The sequence below is a fragment of the Cinclus cinclus genome, chromosome 1 (genome assembly GCF_963662255.1).
Source record: "Cinclus cinclus chromosome 1, bCinCin1.1, whole genome shotgun sequence".
Classification (NCBI taxonomy): Eukaryota; Metazoa; Chordata; class Aves; order Passeriformes; family Cinclidae; genus Cinclus; species Cinclus cinclus.
The window spans coordinates 123,891,266-123,914,683 of NC_085046.1; the positions used below are offsets into that span (position 1 = coordinate 123,891,266).

A 23,418-nucleotide genomic window follows, 5' to 3' on the forward strand; every position below is an offset into this window, starting at 1 on the left:
TGTGACAGACTACATTCACTGTTGCTCTTGGTGCTGGAAAAACAGCAATCCAGAGGTGGAATGGATTTTGCCATTCAGGAGATCTGGCTGGCACTCTTGAGGTGTCACATCATTGACATCCTTGTGATGCTTGGCGTTTGTGCAAATAAAGGCAGCCATGCCAGCTGCTGTAGATCCAAAACCAACGTGCTGTTGGAAAGTAGCCTGCCAGCACTTTGGCAACAGGATCAGACTTGCGGAGGAAGTAATTACCTCCCTCACAGGTAATGAATAGAATTCAATCAACAGCTGGCTTTGAGAGGATGGGAAGAACCTCAGAAAAAGAAAGATGTTCCTTATTTAAAATGCTTCATTACCAAGGCCACAGCATGACATTTTGTTATCTGGTCAGAATGCCCAGTTCCCACAGACATTAGATTAAGCAAAATTAAAACACAGCTTTAGGTCACAGATATTATGTGGGACAGTCCATATTCCATAAGGGGAGGGGTGCCAGAGGAGGGATTTTCTGCAGGGCTATTTAAGAGGGCTGGGCAAGAGCCTGAAGCCTTTTGTGACTTTGGCAGTATTTCATGCTGAGAAAAGCTCCACAGGATTGCATCTACTGGAATACTCTGCTTTGCAGCTAGAGCAAAGCTCTGCAGGCCGTCATAGGGAACAATCACAAATTATCAGCAAATCAATAAATGGAGAGGGCCAGTGATGGATGATTGCCAGGACAGTAAACAAAGGCCACCTCCCCTGCTGCATACACAGCAGGGCTAGAAGTCACTATTACCTATTTTGTAGCACTACTTATTTTAGTGTTGGGCTAAAAATCAGTCCCCTACTCTGAAGACCTTTTGTTAAGGGGAGCACCAGGCTCTATAGTAACTGTAGTGACAATGTTTACCATTTAAATTCTCAAAGTAAAAGCAAAGGGACTGGTTAAATTTGCTTATGTGGTCCTTTAATCTCCAGTAGTTTTATTTTTTCACTTGCTCCAGTTGCTCTGTCCACTTGATCTTCTTACACCTGTAAATTTTAAGTGTTCTTCACTCACAGCTGAGGTTCATACTACAGTGGAATTTGCCAGATGAAGTCCTGTGTTAGTCATTGAAAAGCTATGCAAGAAAGTTTCCGGTGTACTTGATTGTTGACATCTTCATGAGGAATATTCATTACCTTAATTTGACAGTTTGTTCAACCTGTGGCAACTGCCCTTCCTTTCCAATTGTCTCATTACCCAGCAAAAGCTATCTTGTAAATATATACTTTTATCTTAAATTATTAAAAAAGAATCTAAGAGGATGAATTCTGCCACTCCATCTGTCAAAGCAACAAAACCACACTTCTTAGTTTTGAACATTCAGGGACTACCTCTCTCTCTCTCTCTCTCTCTCTCTATATATATATATATGTATAAACTCCCAAAAGCATTTTGAATACACAGCAATCTTAACTTTTGTATTACAAGAACTTGTCAAAATTGCTGGCTAGAACAGAAAGAAAATGTCTTTAAACTTAATAATTACATTTCAGCGTCTTTTCACATGACAAAAGCAGCAGGCACATATTAGAGGTATCTGAGAACACAATGCTTAGCAAAGTAGCAAACCAGGATTTCTGATCCTCTGAAAAGGTGGCTGAAATTAAAAAGCAAGCAGAGAGTTGATAAAAACTGCCACTTACAGAGCAAAAAAAAAAAAATAGATTACATTAGTTTCCAACACAAAGAGTGAAGATGGCCAAGATAAGAAAATCATTAAAAAAATTTTCCTCAGATAACATTATTAGGAAAGCTAACAAAAAGCTACATGCTTCAACCAGCTGATAGACCTCTAACACAAATGACTGGCAAGATAATCCAAAAAGTTTGAGTCTGAGACTGGAGTTGATTTATGAACTATGATCTCATTGGAACAAGTTGAAATATTTGCTCCAAAACCCAACTGCAGGTGCACACATTATCCTACATCTAAAGGCACAACAGTTTATGATGTGTGCACATCAGAGGCCAAGAAGAAAAAAGTGTTCAACTCAGACAGTTTGAGGCAGGCAGATCCAGCTTGACGGGTCACAGCACTGGACCTGATGAATGCTGAGAAAGGAAGCACAGCTAAAGCCACTGCTGCTGAAGTGTATTTATTTCCAACATGTTCTTCCATCCCAAGTACTTTTTACACATATCTCCATTTCACAAATAAAGTTATGTAGACTTTGTTATACAAAAGCCACAGAAATGGTACAGAGGACATCTCCAAAACAACCATGATCCCACACACATTATTTACAACAATAAAGTTACAGTGAAATGCTCAAAAGGCTTACATCCTTGTTAACAGGAATTTAAAAAGTAAAGTAATTCTAAGTCTGGCTTTTTGGGAAGACCTTTAATTAGGGCTTACATCCTTCTTAATCATCATCTGGCATTAGATACATCTTAAAATTTAATGTTTCTGAAAAATCTGCAGAAATCAGCTGATATAGAAACCTGACATTTATAATATGCCATCTGTTGAAACTTCAATATACTATTTTTCAAATCAGAAATAGTGGGACAGCAGTACAATAAGTCAGGTTTTCTGAAGCACTACTGTGTCTTAATTAAACAACCAATGAGACTACTTTCTTTTCAACACAAAAAATTCCCCCCAAAACCAAAAAAGAACAACAACAAAAAAAAGTCTAAAAACCGATCTGACATCTTTTTTTAAAGTGCATTAATTATCTGAACAGTGCATGGATGCTTTTATAACAATCCTAAATACAAAGCTGCAGAGAATCAGTATAATTTTCAAAATTTACAACAAGCGACACCTAGAATTAAATCACTAATATTTCTTAAATTAGAAATCCTTTAGGTTCTGGTATATACCTTCCTCTGTGTACATTCTGTAAAACAAAATTAAAACCTGGTCCTGGCTGGTCATTGATTTTGTAGCTTATGAAAAATTAGATTACACAAAAAATATTGGTCTTATTTTTTTCCCAACTGAGGTACTGAAAACTCTCTTGGATTTAATGATTCCTTAGATTTTGAAACACATTCACCCGTGAAGAAACCAAATCAAAATTAACAAAATGCAAATCATACTGCACATTAGTTTCAAGTAAGTGCATTTGGTGATAGGTGTACTCAGAATTAATTCTGGAAGATGCATATATTTTCCAGCACAGTAAATATTACTTTTGAAATTGTAATGGACTTGAAGGTGTGCTGCCACATACAAGGCTAAAGAAGGGATTAAGTCCATCTACCACTGGAAAGGTAGAACGATGACTACAAAATCAATGACAGGTAAGTAATAAAGGCTTTAAATTGTAACCAAAGCTACAAGCAACCAGCAGGTTTGGAAATGTGTAAACTATCTGTACAAAAACTGCAATGAGGTAAGGAAATGGATACACTGGAGACCAGATAGAGAAAGACTGATAAACAATAATGCCTTCATCTTTTTGGGTTCAGGATCAGATGTGATGATGTGGTGTCAGGACAGTGGGTTTTGTTTTTGTCACTTACAGAACTAGAGAGCTTTATTTATCCATACATGAAAGAGTCTCTTGCCATGTTTTCCAGTGTAGTATAAAACTTGAAAATACTAGTTGCATATATTTGCTGATTTTTCTAGATTTTTATCTAATTGTGATGTTAAATAAAAACTCAACAGTTAAAGCTTACTTAGAATGTTGTTCAATCTCAAAGCTCTACTTAGCAGCCACACCAGTACTGAAGACTACTATCTATTCAAGGTGTACCATGACCACCATGTGGGAATGAGACAACATTAGATAAGGAAGGACATTTATGGTGCAGCTTTGGTGTTCAGTTGGTTGCATCATCTCTTCTCAGAGGAATTACTTGAAGTGCTTTGGCTATTCTCTCTCCAATAGCTCGACTACTTGCTGCAATTATTCTTCGAGACATCAAATCAAATGGTCCACCTAGAAAGCAAAGCAAACAAAGTAACCAATTTATATAGGAAGAAAACAGACATGTTGGTATGCAAATAAGCACTGAAAAAATTGAGTGTAAATTGTGTATTATTCTTATTTAGGACCAAGTTTTTTCTCAGGACAAAAATGCATTTAACTCAACAGGTATCTTGTATGAGCTGCATTTAAATTCTCTTCAGTGTATGTTCACTGTCTTTTTTTCACTTTTCCAGGAGTCCAGCCAAGGGAGTAAAGGCTGCCTTGTTGCTTAAGAACATACAATTAGCCCATTCTTCATCTGTTAATGGGTTTGGAACTGTTCAGTGGTGGTAGCTTGGAAAGAGGACTGAGAAGAACCTCTTGCCTTCTAATTTCAGCTACATTTTGCTCCCTATTAGGCATTTAAAAGGACAAAAAATGCTATGCAGGCTCGTGTATCTACCTGTTACATCCAGCAGTACTCCACCAGCTTCAGTAATAATGATTCCAGCTCCTGCCATATCCCAGCAGTGAATCCCCATTTCATAATAGGCATCAGCTCCACCTGTTGCCACGAGGCACATGTTCACAGCTGCTGTACCAACAGCTCTAATCCTAAAGGAGATACAAGACGTTGTTTTAACTGAGAAGAGTTTGCAAAAAAGTTAGTGTCTGGGTACACTGCACAGAAATGTCATGATGGAAGTGAACTGAACTAGAGCAAGCATGATGAAATGCTGCAGTTAAACATAAAAAAATGGGAATGAAGTGTTGCTTATGTAGTCTGAAGAGTTTTCAAAATGCAGCAAATTTCTAGAAATTACATTTACAGATTCTGTTAATAGTTTTTTTGTTTAAACACATCTTAAGTGATTTCTTAAACTGTAACATATTCTGACATATTCTAGAAGATAATTTCCCATGAAACAGTAACAGTCTGTTCTGCTCTTTGAACAAAAGAATTCAAGAAGAGTGTACACTTTTCAGCGCTGAAAACCCCTTTTGGTTTTGTTGGTTTTTTGGGTTTTTTTTTCAGATTCTCTGGTGATGCTCAGTAATCATCACTGACTTGCCAAACCCTCTAACAAAAAATAATCACAATTTTTTTATTATTATTATTAAAAATAAATTACACAGCATAAATTTGGTCTGGATAACTCCACCAAACCCTCGTGTAACAAATTCCAGTCTCTTTTGGAAATGTCAGTGTACTTAGCAAGTAAGTGTGACTTGTACAAAAAACGTGCAGTTATTTCAATTAATAGTAAACTGTACATTAAATTGTAACTGATAGCAGCTAAACTATTGCAAGAAGCAACTTAAATATAGCTCCAGTCTCAAACTATTGTTTACAAATAAAATTCCTAAGATGAATTCACACCGCATCTAAAATGTATTTCCTACTTGCATCTTAGCATATATCCTTTAATAACATCAGAAGACTTTCTGGAAGTAGAAAAAAAATCTATACATTAAGCATCAAAACAAGAATCCTGAGAATCTCAGCATAAAACTTGTTAGATCATTAATATGGCTGAGTAACAGAAGAGTGTCTACTGAAATCAACTTTATACAAAATGGTTTGTAGAAATGTAGACTTTGGCTTATCTGGAAGAGAAGAAGCAGGAAATGCAAAGTAAGAGTTTATGGACAATTTGAACTACTCAGACAAACAAAAATTGCATGATTTTGAAAGAGGAAAGGGAGATCTAATCTGGCTTATATATATAAAAACAATTTTCATTACTACAAGGAAACGAAACTAAGAAATGTAATATGGCTTCTGCTCATCCAGCTTTATCTAGGAAAAAAAACCAGGATTGTATTTAACTTTTTAAACTAAAAAGCCCAAACATGCTTTGCTCCGCAACACTGATTGTTAAGGCTCTCTTCTGCATGTCTCAGCTTGAAAAAGTTAAAAACAGTTTCTCTGTGGAAGCTACTAGACAGAAGAATTTAAGTAATATTTCATATTTTAGGCAAATATAATGCAACCAAAGCTTTCTAAAAATTCTTTCTAAAAAATCATATTTACAATATTAACCACTCAGTATATAAATATATATATAAAATTAGGAAGTATCTTACCCATGAATAGGAATACTGAGGAGTCTTTCCATATTAGAAAGAATTATTTTTATAGCCTCTGGATCACGATTTGACCCCAATTCTGTTACTAAAAGGGATTTTGTAATGTCTGGAAAAGAAAAAAAACGCTCACTCTTCCAATTGCACAACTTAAATAATCACAGTAACTGGCAGAGTTTACTTCACTGCTTTCTTACAAGACTGAATAAAAGTGAGGTATCTTAATAAAATGTTACATATACCAAACATATAAAAATCTGTTATCATTTGGAAAATGGCAGGAAAAAATAAAATACAATGAAAGAAGCATGATCTGCTCCAACTGTGCATATACATTAATTGATATAGTAAATAAAATTCTATTGCTATAAAAACTAAAACAGTCCTGAGATACTTGAAGATCTTCTTTGAAGCATGGATTTTGGGCTGTAAACACAAGAGTGGTACTGACTTAAACCAATAGGTCCCACCTGGGAGAAGCTGAATTGTTTGGTAGATTGTTCTTTAGAGTGAAACAATCTCAGATTGCAGACAGACAGAGAATTAAACAAGCAAAATAACAAAACCACAATAGATGGAAAATAAAAGCTTCAATTGCAGAGTCCTAATTTTGCACAGATGACAGACATCACATGCATCAAAGAGAACATAAAAGATGTTTCTCCAAACTAAACAGCCCATGGCCAAAGAAAGTCTTGCAAAACAAAACTATGAGCTAAGAAGTATCAATGTATCCAGGTCCCAAATTGCTCCTGTCTCACTTGCAATCTGGTAATAACCAGAAAAAAGCTACTCAGTTCAGCTCACCTTCTTGGCCCGATACTTGAAGTTTCTGACCATTACAAAATGCACCTTTTCCTTTTCTGGCAGTATACATCTTGTCTTCTATACAACTATACACAATTCCAAACTCTATCTGCAAAAACAAGAAAACATACCCCGAGGAAATGGTTTTTCCCTTTCTTTCTATTTACTGTGAGGCAGGAAATTACAGAACTTAGCTGTAAATAGCAGCAAGCAATTAATTTAATTTTATTAGATATTAAGTAATAAAAAGTATACCTTTTTGTTTACAACAAAGCCAATTGAAACTGCCACAAATGGAAACCTACAAAACAAAACATTTCACTAATTTATAGTGAGATACTAAATTTTTTTTATTACCATGCTTACTCTTAATAAAGACAGTGTTCAGTTAAATGTAATGTATATTTCAAAAACAAACTGGGACTATACAGAACAGTTTTCTGGAATTTGCACAGTTTAGCTGAAAACAGAGCCAACCACACTGATTACCACTTGAAACACAAACTTTTCTACCCACTGGGGGCTGCCATTCATGTTACAGCTGTTCCTAGCCTAGGGACTGTTTTTTACAGCCAAAGAATGCCAACAAGCCTCCATGCTACTAACCTTTCTCAGAAGGAACAAAATGTTCACCTAAATAAAAAACAAGTTACCTCTCCCCCCACCTCCCCTTTCTCCACCAAAGCCATGACAAAGACAGATACTGTAGAATGCAGGAAGGGTTAAGACAGTGGGACTATGTAAGACATGGTGGATTGCATCTCAGTCTAAGTTTAAAACAATCAACCAATTTTTTTACCTTTTTTTTTTTTAATTCCCAAACATTTCCTCTTATTCTTTCTGCAAAAAATAGCAACTTTTAAGCCTGTAGACTCAGCAGAATGGGTTCTTTTCTTATAACTTTCTAAACACATTATTTAGCAGGATTCAAAAGGTATCTGAAAGCCATTCCGCACATAGCAGCAGTCATTTCAGAACTGAAATCAAGCAGACTCAGAAACGCTTACTGGGGCCAAAATCTATCACATTTAAAAGATGTAAGGAATAGACTGTCAGCATTACTCTCTAAGTCCCCTCCTCATCTTGGAGTGAAATACCACTGATAACTACTGGTGATATCATGCTTTCTTTCACAGTTGGGGCTCCTAGATCTCAATGGATTTGAAATTTCTTCGAAATCAGCACCTGAAGCAGTTATTCACTTTCTGAAGATGCTGCAACTTTTTATTCTGAATCCTGTTACTGCAAAAGTCTGCCTATCTATCTCTGGAATCCATGCCAAAGGCTGCTGACCCCTGCTGTATAATACAGGCCTGGTATGGAACAACTGATGTAGGTAACAGAGCAAGCCTATTGCAATACTCAGGGGAATACTAAAATGCTTGCAACAACTGCCCAAAGGCTCTCAGTAAGTAGCAATTTGTAACTATTAACAAGTTTATAGTACCTCTTCCAAAGCAGTTTAAAAATTAAAAACAACCTTACTTTCACAGAACTGGAGAAAGAAAAAAGGTAATCAGTTGAGGTTGCTAACATAAAAGAAATGAAGGATGGACCTGTGTACAAAGTTGGTAGTTCCATCAATAGGGTCTATAATCCATGTGGGGTTATCTGTCAGAATGCTGCCCTCTCCAGCTGCAACAGATTCTTCTCCGATAAAGCTACAGTACAAACACATTTAAAAGACAGAAGTTGTTCAAAATGTCTGAATTACAACATTGCCCTTGACACTGAAATTCTTAAAAGTGAGATGAAGCTTTGAGTACCACCAGTGATCACAAGCAAAAAAGCTGAGAAATACATTATCTGGAAAGCACCAGCCATATCTGACCAAGCTTCCATGAATATTTATGATGTCAAGGATAAACACAATATGCAGGGAAAATGATTTTATGTTTCAACACAGAAAAAATGACAGAATTTAGCATTCAGAACATCGATGCTTTCATAATTTTTTTCCAGTAACAGCATAATCAAATTTTGCTCAAAATACCTATAGAGATTTACACCTTTCAGCTTATTTGTGCTATACAACATTATTTTGTAACTTGTGTTTTCAGTGAAGAAAGCCTTTGTGGTCTCATGTACCTGGTTAGCACACTGCAGCAACTGTTGAATTTGAAGACTGATTTAAACTCAAATATGACCAGAAGTTGTTAATCTCAAAACTTCAGTTTTACAAGCATGACAAAAGGGTAATACAGTAAAGGGAAATTCAAGCCAGAGTTCTTGAAGAAGATGGGTAACTGCATGCTCAGCCACAGTACTAAACCACAGGGACACAAGAGTCACAGTGCCACAGCATCCCAAATTTCACAAGCTTTGCTGCTCATGAAAGTGTTTTAGACTGCAAAATTATTAGGATGAGTCTAAGTGGGTGAAGTTCTCTTTGAGGCCTTTTGCAGGTTGTCACAATTTATCACACATTACTCAACCTATGGAAGGTTTGCAGAAAACACATGCTTTCCTCCAAAAACCTGCTGAGAGGAAATAAATGAGGTCCCTTTAATATTGATTGGGAGTTTTATGATTAACTACAGAAGTAAAGATGACTAATCAGAAGGAAACAGCACGTTTCCAAAAAGCAGCAGACCTTCAGAAAAACGAGACTGAATATAGGTGGATGAGTAATTCACTAGGAAGAGAAGTTCAGCACCATTATGTCTAATGTGACATTCATTACCTAAAATAAAAAGAAGCTAAAATACCCTTAAAAGCATATCAATGTCACAGAAACTGGTGTTTCAAGGTCATTCTCAAGTCTGTATGCCCATACTAATTTGGTTACTGAACTTTTGCACCTCCTTGATTGTTCCAGTTCTACAGATCTCTTACATTTCACATATACAGCTACAGTAACAAAATCTCCTAGAAAATGAAAGAAAAAAAATAGCAAACTGACTTTAAGGAAACTGTATTAAACTTGAACCATTATGTCGAAGTGCTAAAGACAGACCCATGGAAGCAAATACATATAGATTACCCTTCAAGAATACATTTTATAGGGGGTGGGGAACAGGGTATAGAGAGGGGCAGGAGAAGGGATAAAAAGAGGAAGAGCAATTAAGACAATCAGCATTTTGTATGACAGTCTTTCTGTTATGCAGAACAAGAAGATCCTGTCTTCTTAAAAGAATGTTTTATGTTGTAAAATGATATGATATTTGCCAAAGGCACACTCGGTTGCACAGGACCCATCCCACACAGACAGCAAAGAAACACGAGTTTCAAAAGCAGACAAGAAATTTGGGCTCCAGGTCTCCTGGGGCTACGTTTGACTTTCCAACACAATAACCAAGAAGTTTATTACAGCTGGCTCAACTGGAAGTGACTTTCATCCTAAGTTTTGTCTCACATCAGCAGACCTGGGGACACCTTGTGATGTTGCTAGAACACTGGGCAAAACTTCAACCCAGTACTACTTTAAAATACTTAATTTATAGAAGTTAATGCTGCAACTGTCAGTGTGCCAGTTGTAATAAAGCTCTACCAAGCAAAATCATAAACTTTCCATTTTTTTTCTGTCAAAAGCATACAACAAGCCATACCTGTGAGAAGGATACTTTTCTTTTATCAAAGAAATAATGAAGTTTTCTACTTTTTGATCAGTTTCTGTCACTAGATCTACAGGCGAACTTTTAGTCATAACAGATATTTCTTCTTTGAGTGCTCCACGGATTATCTGTTAAAACAAAAAGAAAACAAAATCCTTCAGTGTTAACAATATGAAAAATATTAGCTTTCAAAAAAAACTGAGCATCATTTTTATGGTCATTTTTCCCACTGTACACACAAAACACAAACACAAGCAGTGACATAACCTGGATTTAACTGTAAGAGCTGGGACTTGCATCTCTAGCCCCTGCTCAGTACAAAATTTTACATGGCCTTATATCTAAGTACTAGGAAGATCACCAACATAGATGAAACTACCTAGGGTCCATTTTGTTAGGACAAGTTTTAAATTTACCAACTTAAATACCAGGGTCAAATGAAACACCTACCACTGAGCTCAAGTCAGCTGTTTTTAGCCAGACCTTGCATTTATGATCTTAAAACTATCAGTATCAGCTTAAGCAAGAACCCATACCTCACAGCCCACAAAATTATTACACTGTAACTCAAAAAGATTTTCTGAGGGAACACTTTAATGAGGTCCTTGCAGAGACAATGTTCCAGAGATTTTGTACCTCCAGGGGACAGAATTAGTACATGTGCCATCTTGTCTGGCTGCCACAGCCTTCAAGTGTGCTAAGAAAAATTACTAAGAACTAAACATTTGATAACCACTTGTGCTGAGGCTCTGCCAACACGCACAAACCTCTTCTTGTTCTCAAACGGCAAAACGCCACCACTGTAAGGGACGGTTCTTATTTACAGAAAGAAAGCAGCTTTCAGGAAGAGAAAGAATCATAGAACGGTTTGGGTAGGAAGGAGCTTAAAAGACCATCTACTTCCAACCCTTCTGCCATGGGCAGGGACACCTTTCACTAGGCCAGGCTTAGAGCTCCGTCCAAGCTGACCTCGGACGCTTCCAAGGATGGAGAGAGAACACAAGAAGGAACCGTGTGCCGTCAAGGAGCCACTGTAGAAAGCTGATTCAGGTGCTCACAAGAAAGACTGTCACCAGCTTTCAGCTGGGAAAATAATAAGGCAGAAAGAAGTAGTTTAAGGGTGAAAAATCGAGATGCTCTTTGTTGATCACAATTCTGAATTTTATTTTTTAAATCAAACTCAAGGAACAAAAGTTACTCCTTTGTCTTTAACCGGACTCCAGGCCAAGGGAAAGCATAAAGTTGTTTTCTGAAGTTAACCAGGCTATAAACATAAAAGACACTCTAATCTTGCACTTGAACATCACAAGCTGTTCTGCTCATTTAGATTTTTGAGAAAACTCTCCTCAAAAGAAATTCCAACATCAACCACCTTCAAAAGCTATATACATATTAGACTGAATAAATCATATTATTATTTATAAAGAGCTTATACATACCTCCCCAGCTCTCCTTGCTAAACCAACTGCATAATCCATACATTCTTGCCAGGGATCTGCCATTTTTCTCGAGATAAAGAGCAAAAATTACTACGGCTCGTTTTCTTCCTAATTTTTTTTTTTAACAAATCCGAGGCTTGTTTTACTTCGCCTGGTTTAAGTACCGTTCGAACGAGGAAACAGGCCGAGCCCACGCTCCGCCTCACCTCACCCCGCCCCGCCCGGCCCGGCCCCGGGGCCTCAGACGCGTCCCGAGCGCCTCAGGACGCGCGGGCCCCTCCCGGTGCCCGAAATGGCGGCTGCGGCGCGCGCCGCGCTCACCGCCCCCGCTCCCGCCCAGGCGCAGGCGCCGCGCGCGAGGCCCCGGCCCCGACTCCTCCTCCTCCGCTCGGTGGCGGCCGCGCCTGCGCGTGAGGGAGCCCGGGGCCGGGCCCGGCCGCCTCGGCGCCGGCGCTGTCAAAATCTACAAGGGAAGCGTTAGGATGAAGGCTTTGATGTCGACTTCTTGTTAATAATTGGACGTGGCAGGGCCGCGGTTACCGTAAATGCTCTCCCGTGGAGCACGCGATTGAAGTTTATCATAGAATTGAAAGGATGGTTTTGGTTGGAAGGAGCTTCAAAGGTCATGAGCAGCTCCTCTGCCGTGGCCAGGGACGCCTTCCGCTAGACCAGGTTGTTCTGAGCCCCCTCCAGCCGGGCCCTGTTCCCTTCCAGAGGCGGGGCATCCACATCGTCTCTGGGAAACCTTTGCCGTGCCTCAGAAGCCTCACGGAGGGCGAGTTTAGAGAGCTCAAATGATTTTTTTTTACAGTGCAACTTCAATATTAATTAAAATCAGACGGAGGAAAATAAACATTCCAGGCCTGACGGATACCATTTCCCTTTTTTTTTTTTCCCCTGTAGTCTTTTGAGCCTATTTTCTGTCATCAAGTAAAGGCAAAACAGGGCTGGTTTTGTCGTCGCAAATTTCAAGTGATGTAACTGACTGTCCTATGTAAAATGGTGATCTGGCTAAACAAGGAAGGGTTGCAATTTGCCTTATGCCTAAAATAATCATGTCTACCACACCAAATGAAGCAGTTGTAACCCATTGCCCCAATGCCAACCCAAGGCACAGCTAGGCCAAAGGGACAAAGTTTTGTCCTTGCCACATCACCGAAAAATAGTTTCTACTCTCACCGAGTCTTTTGTGTGCAGCAGGTCACTGTTCAATTCCACATTTCTTCCTCCCCATTTCATTAACAGGAATAAGCCTGCTTTTTAAAGTATTCACAGACATTAAAGAACTACAGAGATGGTATGTTGTGTTTTTATTGTTTATTTTGCAAATTGTTATTTACAAGGTTATACCAAATGCACAAAGACCACTGAAAGAGGCACTTTGGCTCAGATGCGGTTTTTGTTGAGGCAAGCAGCTGAACATGGCTCAGTACAATCTATACAGGACTGCACGAGTGTTACAAAAAATGGGTTTTTTTTATGTCATTAATGTAGACTTAACATTACAGCAAGGGTTTTACAGATTTCTGCATCTGCCTTAAAATCAGCAGACGTAAAACATGACTGACTGAAGTTTTCTCCTAACAAATATAAGAATTTTCCTAATCCAAACCCCAATTTCTATATCAGATGAAATGAAATACTGTATTTTATGTATGAAGCTACTATGAGGAAAACTAAGATGCAAGGTGTATTTTTATGTGTCACCTGATAAAACTGGATGAACAGAGGTGACCTGTTGATAAAATGTCTGCAAACCAGACTGATCACACCCCATGGTGCTTTTCCAAAACAGACACAGAAACAGAAAATTGTGAAAATAAAAGTATGAGAGATTACAGCCTGCTGTTTTAGTGTGATACGTTATTTCTTGTTTACTACAGCATTGCTCAGCTGATCTAACAGGTCAGGTATCCACACAGAATTGAACTCTTGGTGTTAATAGAACCCTTTCCTGTTGTATATATTACAAACACATGCCAGGCAACCTTGTAGCAATGTCTCAACCAGAACAAGGCCAGGAGCTGCTACCACAGCATCTCATAAAATGTTTGTAAATCCTTGACCTTGTACGTTCTCTAAAATTACAGCCAGAACAACTAAAACGTTTGATATTCACTTATTTTTGTAGTTTGGTTGAAAATTTCCTTTTAAAATCAGGAAATATTTCCTTTGATAAATTCCTCTTCTTGCATGCATAATTTACATACATTTTTGGATCTACTAGAAGTCTAGAAGTTAAAAGTTTTATTTATTAACTTTGAAGTGAAACTGTTCAGCACCTCCTAAGCACAGGGCTGCAAAATTAACAGTGGTTTCAAATGCAAATGGACTCCTCCAAAGTATTTTGTTGTTTTTTAAATGCAGTTGTTGAAATTTCTCTATGAAAATATGCTAAGATAGTAAGTTTTAAAACAAAAAAAACAAAACAAAACAAAAGCTAAGTAAAGATATGTTGGAATCTAAAATGGTAAAAGGAGAGCAATTCTAGCCTAGACAAGATCCTAAAGGTCTGAAGTTTCTGCTTTTGTTCCTAGTACTATTCATCAGGGTGGAGTTTTCACCTCTTCTCAATTATTTATCTGTCAGACAAATTTGGTTTTGCTTCTCAGTTTCTGAAAACTACCTGGAATGAGCTTCTGTGTACAATCCTAGACACATTCCTGGATTAAGATGATAGTGAAAGCTTTTTGGAGTCTTACCAACTGTGACTTTCCATGTTTGTACTGTCATTTACAGGCTGATAGCCCTTAGCCATTACTGGCAATTGATGAAAGAAACCACCCTGGTAAAAGATTTGAGGTTGCCCCAAAGATTTACTTCCTGCATCCCAAGTCTATCTTCTCTTTAATCACATAAAAGTATTAGTTCAATTATTTTGCCTGCAACTGCTAAGGCAGAAAAATCAGGGACAGGAGGAAGAGTGTAAGTAGAAAAATTAAGATTTTGTGCTAAAAATAAGAGAAATTACCCTGTTTCACAGCAGCATTTTTCACTTGCTTTTGTAGCAACAGTGCAGGGCACAAGTTCTGTTTAGGGCTCCTCCCAACTCACTCGTTCCACAATGCTGGTTGGCCTCTTACTAGCATATTCTGTACCACAGCAGCCTAAGATAAAAAGAAAGATGAATAGACAATTGCAGATGAAAGACAGGAAAATAAATAACAAGGGGAAAAGGAACTGTTCCTCTTGTGCTGGAAAACAAGATAACTGGAGAGACAGGCAGGGGAAAGCAGAAAAATGCTTCTGTAGTTTCAGCGGCCAGGAGACAAGGATTTCCAAAATATCCAGCCACTAAAAACCCTTTCCTTCATAGAAACCAAAACCACCTTCCATTGTGTGACATCCACACCACGTCCAGTAAAGTAATTTATTCATACCTAAGTCATGTTAAAACTACAGTAAAGAGCACTGTAGAGCAAAATAAGTGACAGGTTTACTGAGATCTTTTATCCCCCACCTAATCACACAATGAGATTTACAATGCGAATGACACCCGAGTGAATTTTCTTCTGCTCCATAAAGCTTTCCTTCTAAATGTCATTAAACTATTACAAGAAGAAAATGTGGACCTGGTATATGGACAGTGCTGGTTTCCAAATGCAATCATATCTGTTTGTGTAGATGCAGAGAAGATGCTACAGTAGTGTAATGTGCTTCTTTCCTTCAGAAAACTGTCATACTGCAAGTTTACATTTTCATTATTTATAAAAACACACTGTCCCCACCACTTACACAAAAATGAATACGAAATTTAAGAAAACATTCTTAACAGCTTATACATTCTTATACAGCTCAACAGAGCAATGTGATTATCTGTAATATTAGTTATTGTAATTTTCCTTTCAGGACACAGTTCTTCTGAAGTCAAGTAACTGAGAAATTGATGGGAATTGTGTCTTTACAATGGAAGACAGATTCTGGCATAACAGTGATTTTAAAAGAAAACTGGACTTGCTTTAATACCATGCTTCTAAAAAATATTGGATTTTTTTTTGTTGTTGTTTGTGAAAATGTATTCACTAACTAAAGTAGGATTCTGTATCTTCTATAAACAGAACATCATTATCAAGATACTCCAGAATTATATTCCCTCCATTGTACAGTGGATAGTCTTTATCAGATAGCCATGTTTCCAGTGTGTGCTCAAATGGCAAGGCTTCTCCAGAGGCAGTATGGCATAATCTCAGTTTCTGTAAAACAAACAGCACAGAAATTAATACCAAGATTTGCCTATCCAAGATGAAAGAAGTGGGGTGAGAGAGGCACAAAAGGCTAAAGAAAAACTAAAACCAAAATGAAACAACATGGCAAATGTTTGGTATTGCTGACTTACTTGGGATGTTGATTTGTTGTTGTCATTTTTGAGGCTTGCTAAGGAAGCTGCAAAATCCACTACTTTGCCAATACTCCATTTACTGCAAAAGAACATAGGTTTGCTTTTCTCTTTGCTCCCTTTTGGTAAAAGTACTTGAAAGTAAATTCTTTCTGTCTAGAAAAACATGAAAAATAGAACAAAAATTAGCCACAGAAGAAACATGTAATTCCAGTCATATACATCTAGTAAGTTTTTTAAAGTAAACCTTAAAACTTTTTAAAGGTTTTCAGTAAGAAACTTCAAATTTCAGCCCCAAAATTACCAACTGAAATTTGGTGTATTCCACCAGGACAATTTTACTGCAAAATCTAAATGACCAAGATCATCAAATTGAGTCCTCTCCAGCTGCAGGCATGGAGGCATAGGCTGTAAGTTCTTAAAGATGGAGAGAACACCTTTTGCCACCATGCCCACAGTGCACTGTTCTATACAGACAGACAGGAAAAGGTACCTGCCCTCGTGAGAAAAAGGACAGTTTGAATAAGCAGTATTTGCTTTTGGCAGCAGTATAGTGTCTCAAATTGGAATGCAAAAGCAGAGCAGTTCACTGTACTAGAAATACCTGCTTCACAAACCATTGAGATAATGACCAGCTAATCCTTTGTCCTGTACTGTATCCTCCTTTTATGTACCAAACACTCTTTCTACTAGACTGAAAGTTTTGTTTAAGAAATGTCAACAGCAGTCTATGAGGGAGACATTCTGAATGCGATTGGGGTAAAATACAGCAAGCATTACTGCTATATATTCATCATTTAGGATCATCCTTGCTGAGTCAAAGCCAGAAACTATCAAACAAGACAGAAGTTTTCTTTCTAAAGGATTTATTTATGCATTCCCAAGGAACATATGGAACTACCTCAACTATGTTCATAAAACTGACTCTGAATTTCAACCTGTGCATTTTTCTTGAAATCTGAGTGTTCTCCACACAGAAGAAAAGAGAATCATGTCCTGGAGCTCCATATCCCTCTGAAACATCAGAAAATATTGGTAACTGGAGTAAATGGAGCAGTGGTTTGCTATTCAAATTGTAAGGTAAAATTGGAACTCATTTTTGTCTCCCTGCATCCCCCAAAACCAGCAAATGCAACCAGGAAGCCTAAATACATTCAGTATGGATATTCTGTGAGCTGCATTCAGGGGAGCACAAACTCAAGTATTAAAACAACTGATGAAGAAACAATGGCAGGGCCTCACACAGGAGGTCACTTTTTCTGGGGACCAAACAGATTGTGAGCAGGAAATAAGCCCCCTGGTCCACTTGGCAAATTAATTATGTTGGACTTCTTTGAACACCCGAGGGGTGGTGCTACACCCTTACTGGAGATAAAATAAGGAAGGCTTAGGGAAAGCTTTTGCTTGTGGTAAAGCTGATAGTCTTACTACTGGCAGGATTTAATCAACAGTTTGCTGACACTCCCATGCCCTCTGCTGTGCAGTCTGACAATGACATTCATTAAAAAGAAAAAAAAATGCAGGAATGGTAGGACAATCATGGAGTTGCCTGGGTGTTCTGCCTGTCCTCAAAGTAATGATGCAGTCAAGAAGTGGAATGGTCCACTAAAATGAGCTCTAGGGCAAAGTTTCCTTGTGAGAAAATGAAATAAAGCCCACCTTAAAGCTGTTTGATGTTTAAAATAACCAACCCACCAGATGCCCAGTGAAAGAGCTCATTTTCATGCTCTCTGACCAGTAAAATGTCTAATAAACTGTCAGCCTACTGTCAGCCCTTCTCTTTTATCAGGGTGATGATGTTCATATTAACTACCCTTATGAAGTTTAAAATACCTGTCTGTCCCTTAACTAACTCCCAGAGTAAAGGCACATGAAAAACTGTTGCTAAATGGGGACTCTCTACTTTCACTAAGGTTTGGGTAATTCCCAAGAATGAATAATTTCTTATCATTTCAGGAAATGAGTGAAACTCGGACAGATTTTTTGGCTTGGACAAATCTGGAGTATGCCCAAGGAATCATCAGTTTACCTTTGTAGACACCTCAGTGTAAAAAGATGATCACAACACCCACTGTATTGTACTGACAGTTATCTGTACCTCCTTCCTCCCTCTTTCACAAATGGGATAATAACTGTGTCATTCAGTTTATGAAAATCATTTTTTACACATACAAATGGTATTGTATATACAACACCCTCAATCTTCAGATGCTAACTCTGGGTGAGTAGCTGAATCTGCACCTGAAACATCTTGGTACCAATCTACTCATCCCTCTACACTCAAAATTAGCAAACTCGACCTTTTAAGGCACATTCTTATGATAAGACTACACTGTCCACTGCTGTGCCCCAACATATTAATTCAGGCAAGCAATTACATGTTTCAGGGCAAGATGATCTGAAATATTGAAATTAATAGCCAAGTACTGAGATTTGACACTATCTGCAAAGGGTCCAGGTGATAAGGAACCAGAAGTTAAGATATGCTGTAAAATTCTGTGCTGCACTACTTACAAAACTGTGCTACAGCAATTCTAGAAATCCTGTTCTACTGTAATAGTAAAATTCTGTGCTCTGCTGATCATCAAATTCTGCTAAAATAATAACCTTTAGTACAACTTAGTGATGTTATCTTTCTGCCAAGAATCCTCAAAAGAACCCATTTATCCCTGCACTGCTACATGACAGCCATGTGGCAGGCAAATACATTTCTGCTATAAAATAATAGAATGACTCCACTGCACCAAACCCCACACAGACATAACAGACTGTAAGATTTGTGAGGTTGCTTTTGGGTACCAGGCTGAAATATGCATTTAGGAGATTGTGATCTTGAAAAATTAAATCCAAAACTAAGCTGAAGGAACTTAATGAAGATCTAGCAATTTAGAAAACTTTCCAGTTCCTTTGCGAATTCAGTTATTGAAAACAAACATCACTGACCTGAGGCAAGGACTTGTCCCCACACGCATGCATTTTCAGTTTCATTAAAGCCACTTTTGCTGCTGTCTCACTGCTTTTTGCTCCTTTACGTTTTTTGCTTTTCACTTCATCACTTTTTTTAGAATCTGGGAACAGCATTATTCCTGTTAGTGTGATCATTCTGACAGTTTCCTGAGCATATTATACGACATCGACCCACTTAGTCTGTTGGGTCTCATTGTATTGCTAAGGATCCCTTCCCTTTTTGTGTCTCCTCATATTCTCCCAAAGTCATGTACTGGAATTTTTAGTTCTAGCAGAATTCCTTTACACTGAAAGGTAGATGAACATTATCACCATGTAAACACAGGCTGCAAAAGCCAAATAGATATAAATTTTTAAGTTTCTACACCTGTGTCCATCACAGCATTCATATGGCAACATTTCAGGTCCTCCTTTCTACACATAACCACTGTCCAGCTGGGCAGTGCTGTTTATTCTCTTTTCCATCCTAAAGCTTGTTTAAAATCTGCAAAACTTTACATAGTAGAATCAGACTCTTCTTGCCATCCTGAGTCTGTAGGTGTGATCCCAGCAGATTGACATGCACATCCAACACAAGTGCATTATTTATGCGTGAATTAATATGTAAATAATAATGGCTAGGTACAATTCATTACATTATAGTACTTGTCAAATGACAACAAGACAAAAATTCTGAAAGAAACCTGTGCCTTATTTATTCCTTAGAGATTCTCCTTGTACTGTTGTTTTGGTTCAGTTTAGATTAACAGTATTAAATGCTGACATGTAAGTTTACAGCTGTTTAACCAAGGAAGTCCCATCCTTTCTTCTTTTTGGTCAAACCTGGCCCTTCAAAGGAGATAAGAAGCTCAAATAATGTTTTTGGGAAAAAAAAACAGGAAGAAGAATATATATCCCTCTGTACTTGCCTATAATTTGTTGAACAAGCTGCTGGGTGGCAGCCATTCGAGGTTTCGGTGTGTCCAGCTTCTCACATTCATGGTCTGATTGATGACGATGTCTGTAAACAACAAAGTAAAGCTTCTATTTTCCATACATTAATGAATGAATGTCGATGTTTAAACATTCTGTTCCACTCACTTGAGACAAAAATGTTTTTCACAGTAGGGACATAACACTGGCAAAAGCTCCTTTCCATTGCAGTCCTTGTATGAGCATGGGTAAGATTTGTGCTGATCATGTTTCACAGAACTGTTTCTTATATTCACCTAGGAGTAAGTACAAAATATTCTGTGTAAATAAACAGATACTACAGATATAAGTTACCATCCCAGCTATCCCAAAGATATGTGCTAGCTCTCCATTCTATGGGCAAACCTGGTCCAGCTATTCTCTCCTACTTCTGCCCTGGTTATGTTTAGCTCAGAGGTAGAAAAAGAACTATCATCCTACTCAAAGTCAATTTACTTCTGAGAGGAAGAAAAAGAGTAGATTAATTTCTAAAAGCTTTTCACATTCTCAGTTAAATAATTCATACACCATTCATATACCATGTGCATTCATCTAATCTGAAAACACACAGCTAACTTGCATGGAATTTTCATTTAAGGCTGTCATATATTATTAGATTACCTCAGAACACCCATGAGCATCCCGGCTCCTGTGCTGAAGGCTTTGTGGAAAAAGAAAATATCACACTGTTATCAACATCCCAGAAAAAAAAGCCTGCACGTGAAAACATTTAAGCGTTTAAAGAGTAATCTGACAAGTTTTATCATGGGAAAACTTCAATTAGATAATTAGAATCTTCTCCATAGTTTGTTCTATCCTATGCTTTTCACTTACTGAATGGATTGATCATGTTCTTTCTTAGACTGTAAAACATTTAGCTTTTTGAACGACTGCCTCAAGATAAATCATCTCAAGAGAATGAAGCCATTAGTGTGCTTAAGAGCTCAGTTCAAAGTAACCAGAGTTTGTTTTAATGGATTTTCAATCACCTTCCATACAGCAGAAATCCTTTGAAGGCTTCCGATATATTAGAAGTGAAATCTGCCCCCAATCTTGGAGTTTCTCTCAGCTGCCCTCTGCTGATCTGAAGTGTAAATCAAAGTGCAGGCCCTCATTTCAACCTTGCAAGAAACCTCAAATTTTTTTTCAAGAAGAAAACATAATCTGCCATCTCCTTTTGTGACAAGGTCACCCACTTAACTGACATTGGGAAGCCAGCAGATGTGGTGTTTTACATTTTAGCAAAGCTTTTGACCCAGTCTCTCACAGTATCCTGGACAAAAGGTCCAGCACACAGCTAGACAAGTCTATAGTATGATGGGTGAGCAACTGGCTGATGGTTGGGCTCAGAGAGTCACAGTTAATGCAACTGCTTCAATCTGGTGGCCAGTGCAGTTTCCCAGAACTCAGTTTTAGTGCCAGTGCTCTTCAATATTTTTATAAATGATCTGGATACATGTTACAGTTGCCAACCATACTAAACCCTGAGAAGCTGTGAACTCCCTTGAGGGTGGAGAAGTCACACAGAGATTTTGGACAGACTAGAGAGCTGGGCAGGCACCAAGTGTATGAAATATAATGAAAGCAAGTTCAGGATTCTTCACCTGGGATGAGGAAATCCTGGTGACTGGCATAAAACATGAGGAAATGGAAAGCAGCTGTGTCACAGGAAGTTCAGGCTGAACACTAGGAAAAGTTCTTAGGGCGGTTGGGTACTGGAATGGGCTCCCCAAGGAAGTGGTCATGGCACCAAGCTTGTTGGAGCTCAAGGATTGTCCGAGTAACACTTAGTCCTGTGAGGAGTAGGGAGTTGGACTTGTTGATCCTTGTGGGACCCTTTCAATTTGAGATACTCTGTGATTCTATGAACTTACCAAAAGATACCTGAACAGCCATCACAAACAAAGGGAAGAAAATCTGAAACAAAGAGATTTTCTGAAACAAAGATCTGAAACAAAGACAACATGGTTGTTGTTTTGCTAGTAGTTTCTAGCTTAAATTTCACATGATTAACTTTTGCTTACCAACATCACAGGGTATGTATATTTATAAGAATACTTAGCAACTGTATCTACACTTTAGTAAAAGTGGTTTTTGTTAACTCCCCTAATTAGTATTACAGAAAAACATATGGGCAGGTAAATAATACATATATACATTCCAGAAGTTGGAATTAGGCTCTTAATTAATTTTTTTTTCAATATCAAGCTATGACACTGGAACAGATGGTTAGCCATAAAAATTACTAGTTATGTTAAAAACTGAATTTATTGCGAGACCACTCAGAACACTATTCACTGGCAGCGGACAGTTTACATTTTTTTTCTCGTTGGAAGGGAGAGCATCTCCTGCACTGGACAGTCAAAATGATCCTGCCCCTTCTTTACATAATATCATACATACTGTCCTTGGGTGATCAAAATTGCACACACTTCCTAAGCCTCTCTACACATCCGCTGCCTACCCCATGAATTCTTATAGTTAAAAATCACTTCACTGTCTGCCGAACACATCATTAATGGCAGCAAATACCAGGTCCAGCCCACTACTCTGCTTCTCCATCCTTCGGATTTTATGCTGACAGACTACCACCCAACTGCTCAGGTCACGATCATTTCTGAGTGCTCCTCCAGGAAGCTTTCGGTATAGGCGGTTCTGCTGCTTCTTTCTGAAAAGCTACATTTCCAGTCACACTCTCCAAATCACTGAAGGCAAGCAAGTGTGCGGAAGGGGCAAGCAGGTTATTAACCACCCAGCGACACAACCGAGATGACAGGCGCCGGCACTGGAGCGTGCAGGGCTGCAGCAGCACCGAGGAGTCCCCGAGCGGGGGGCACCCCCGCACCGGACCCGGCCCACCATCCCCGTCTCCGCCGGGACCCGCCGCGCTCTCCCTTACCGAGCTGGCGGCAATCCGGCACCCCGCAGTGCTGCCCCACCTCCAGCTCCGCCATGTCCGCGGCACGCAGGAGGTGGAGAAGCGGCGGGACCCGCCCCGGGCCGGGCGGGGCAGAGGCGGGGCCGGGGGCGCTGGGGACCCCCCCGAGCCCGAGCCCGAGCCCGAGCCCGAGCCCGAGCCCGAGCCCGAGCCCGAGCCCGAGCCCGAGCCCGAGCCCGAGCCCGAGCCCGAGCCCGAGCCCGAGCCCGAGCCCGAGCCCGAGCCCGAGCCCGAGCCCGAGCCCGAGCCCGAGCCCCCGCCACCACCGCCACCACCGCCACCACCGCCACCACCGCCACCACCGCCACCACCGCCACCACCGCCACCACCGCCACCACCGCCACCACCGCCACCACCGCCACCGGCTCGGCGCTGCGGGCGGGAGCGGTGCGTCCCTGGGTTCAGGGCACTCTGCTCTGAACAGCTCCTGTGTCAGACTTCAAT

At 39.2% G+C, this 23,418-nt stretch overlaps 2 protein-coding genes across 3 annotated transcripts; both read right to left on the bottom strand.

The window, feature by feature from the left end:
• Positions 1–1,753: 1,753 nt before the first annotated feature.
• IMPA1 (inositol monophosphatase 1) lies at positions 1,754–11,963 on the bottom strand. 2 transcript variants are annotated; one of them, XM_062489845.1, is made up of 8 exons: positions 11,783–11,963; positions 10,338–10,471; positions 8,346–8,450; positions 7,045–7,090; positions 6,790–6,898; positions 5,983–6,091; positions 4,358–4,509; positions 1,754–3,924 (listed from the first exon to the last, which is right to left on the bottom strand). In XM_062489845.1, the coding sequence occupies exons 1-8, from the start codon at positions 11,843–11,845 to the stop codon at positions 3,806–3,808; spliced, it is 837 nt and encodes a 278-aa protein (XP_062345829.1). In that variant the 5' UTR covers positions 11,846–11,963; the 3' UTR covers positions 1,754–3,805. The 2 variants fall into 2 exon arrangements, with proteins under 2 accessions (XP_062345829.1, XP_062345840.1); XM_062489856.1 differs by lacking the exon at positions 8,346–8,450.
• A 3,841-nt stretch (positions 11,964–15,804) lies between these two features.
• Positions 15,805–23,183, bottom strand: ZFAND1 (zinc finger AN1-type containing 1). The gene is made up of 8 exons (XM_062502697.1): positions 22,936–23,183; positions 21,911–21,953; positions 20,658–20,697; positions 20,166–20,293; positions 19,994–20,085; positions 19,062–19,186; positions 16,119–16,274; positions 15,805–15,975 (listed from the first exon to the last, which is right to left on the bottom strand). The coding sequence occupies exons 1-8, from the start codon at positions 22,988–22,990 to the stop codon at positions 15,805–15,807; spliced, it is 810 nt and encodes a 269-aa protein (XP_062358681.1). The 5' UTR covers positions 22,991–23,183.
• Positions 23,184–23,418: the final 235 nt, after the last annotated feature.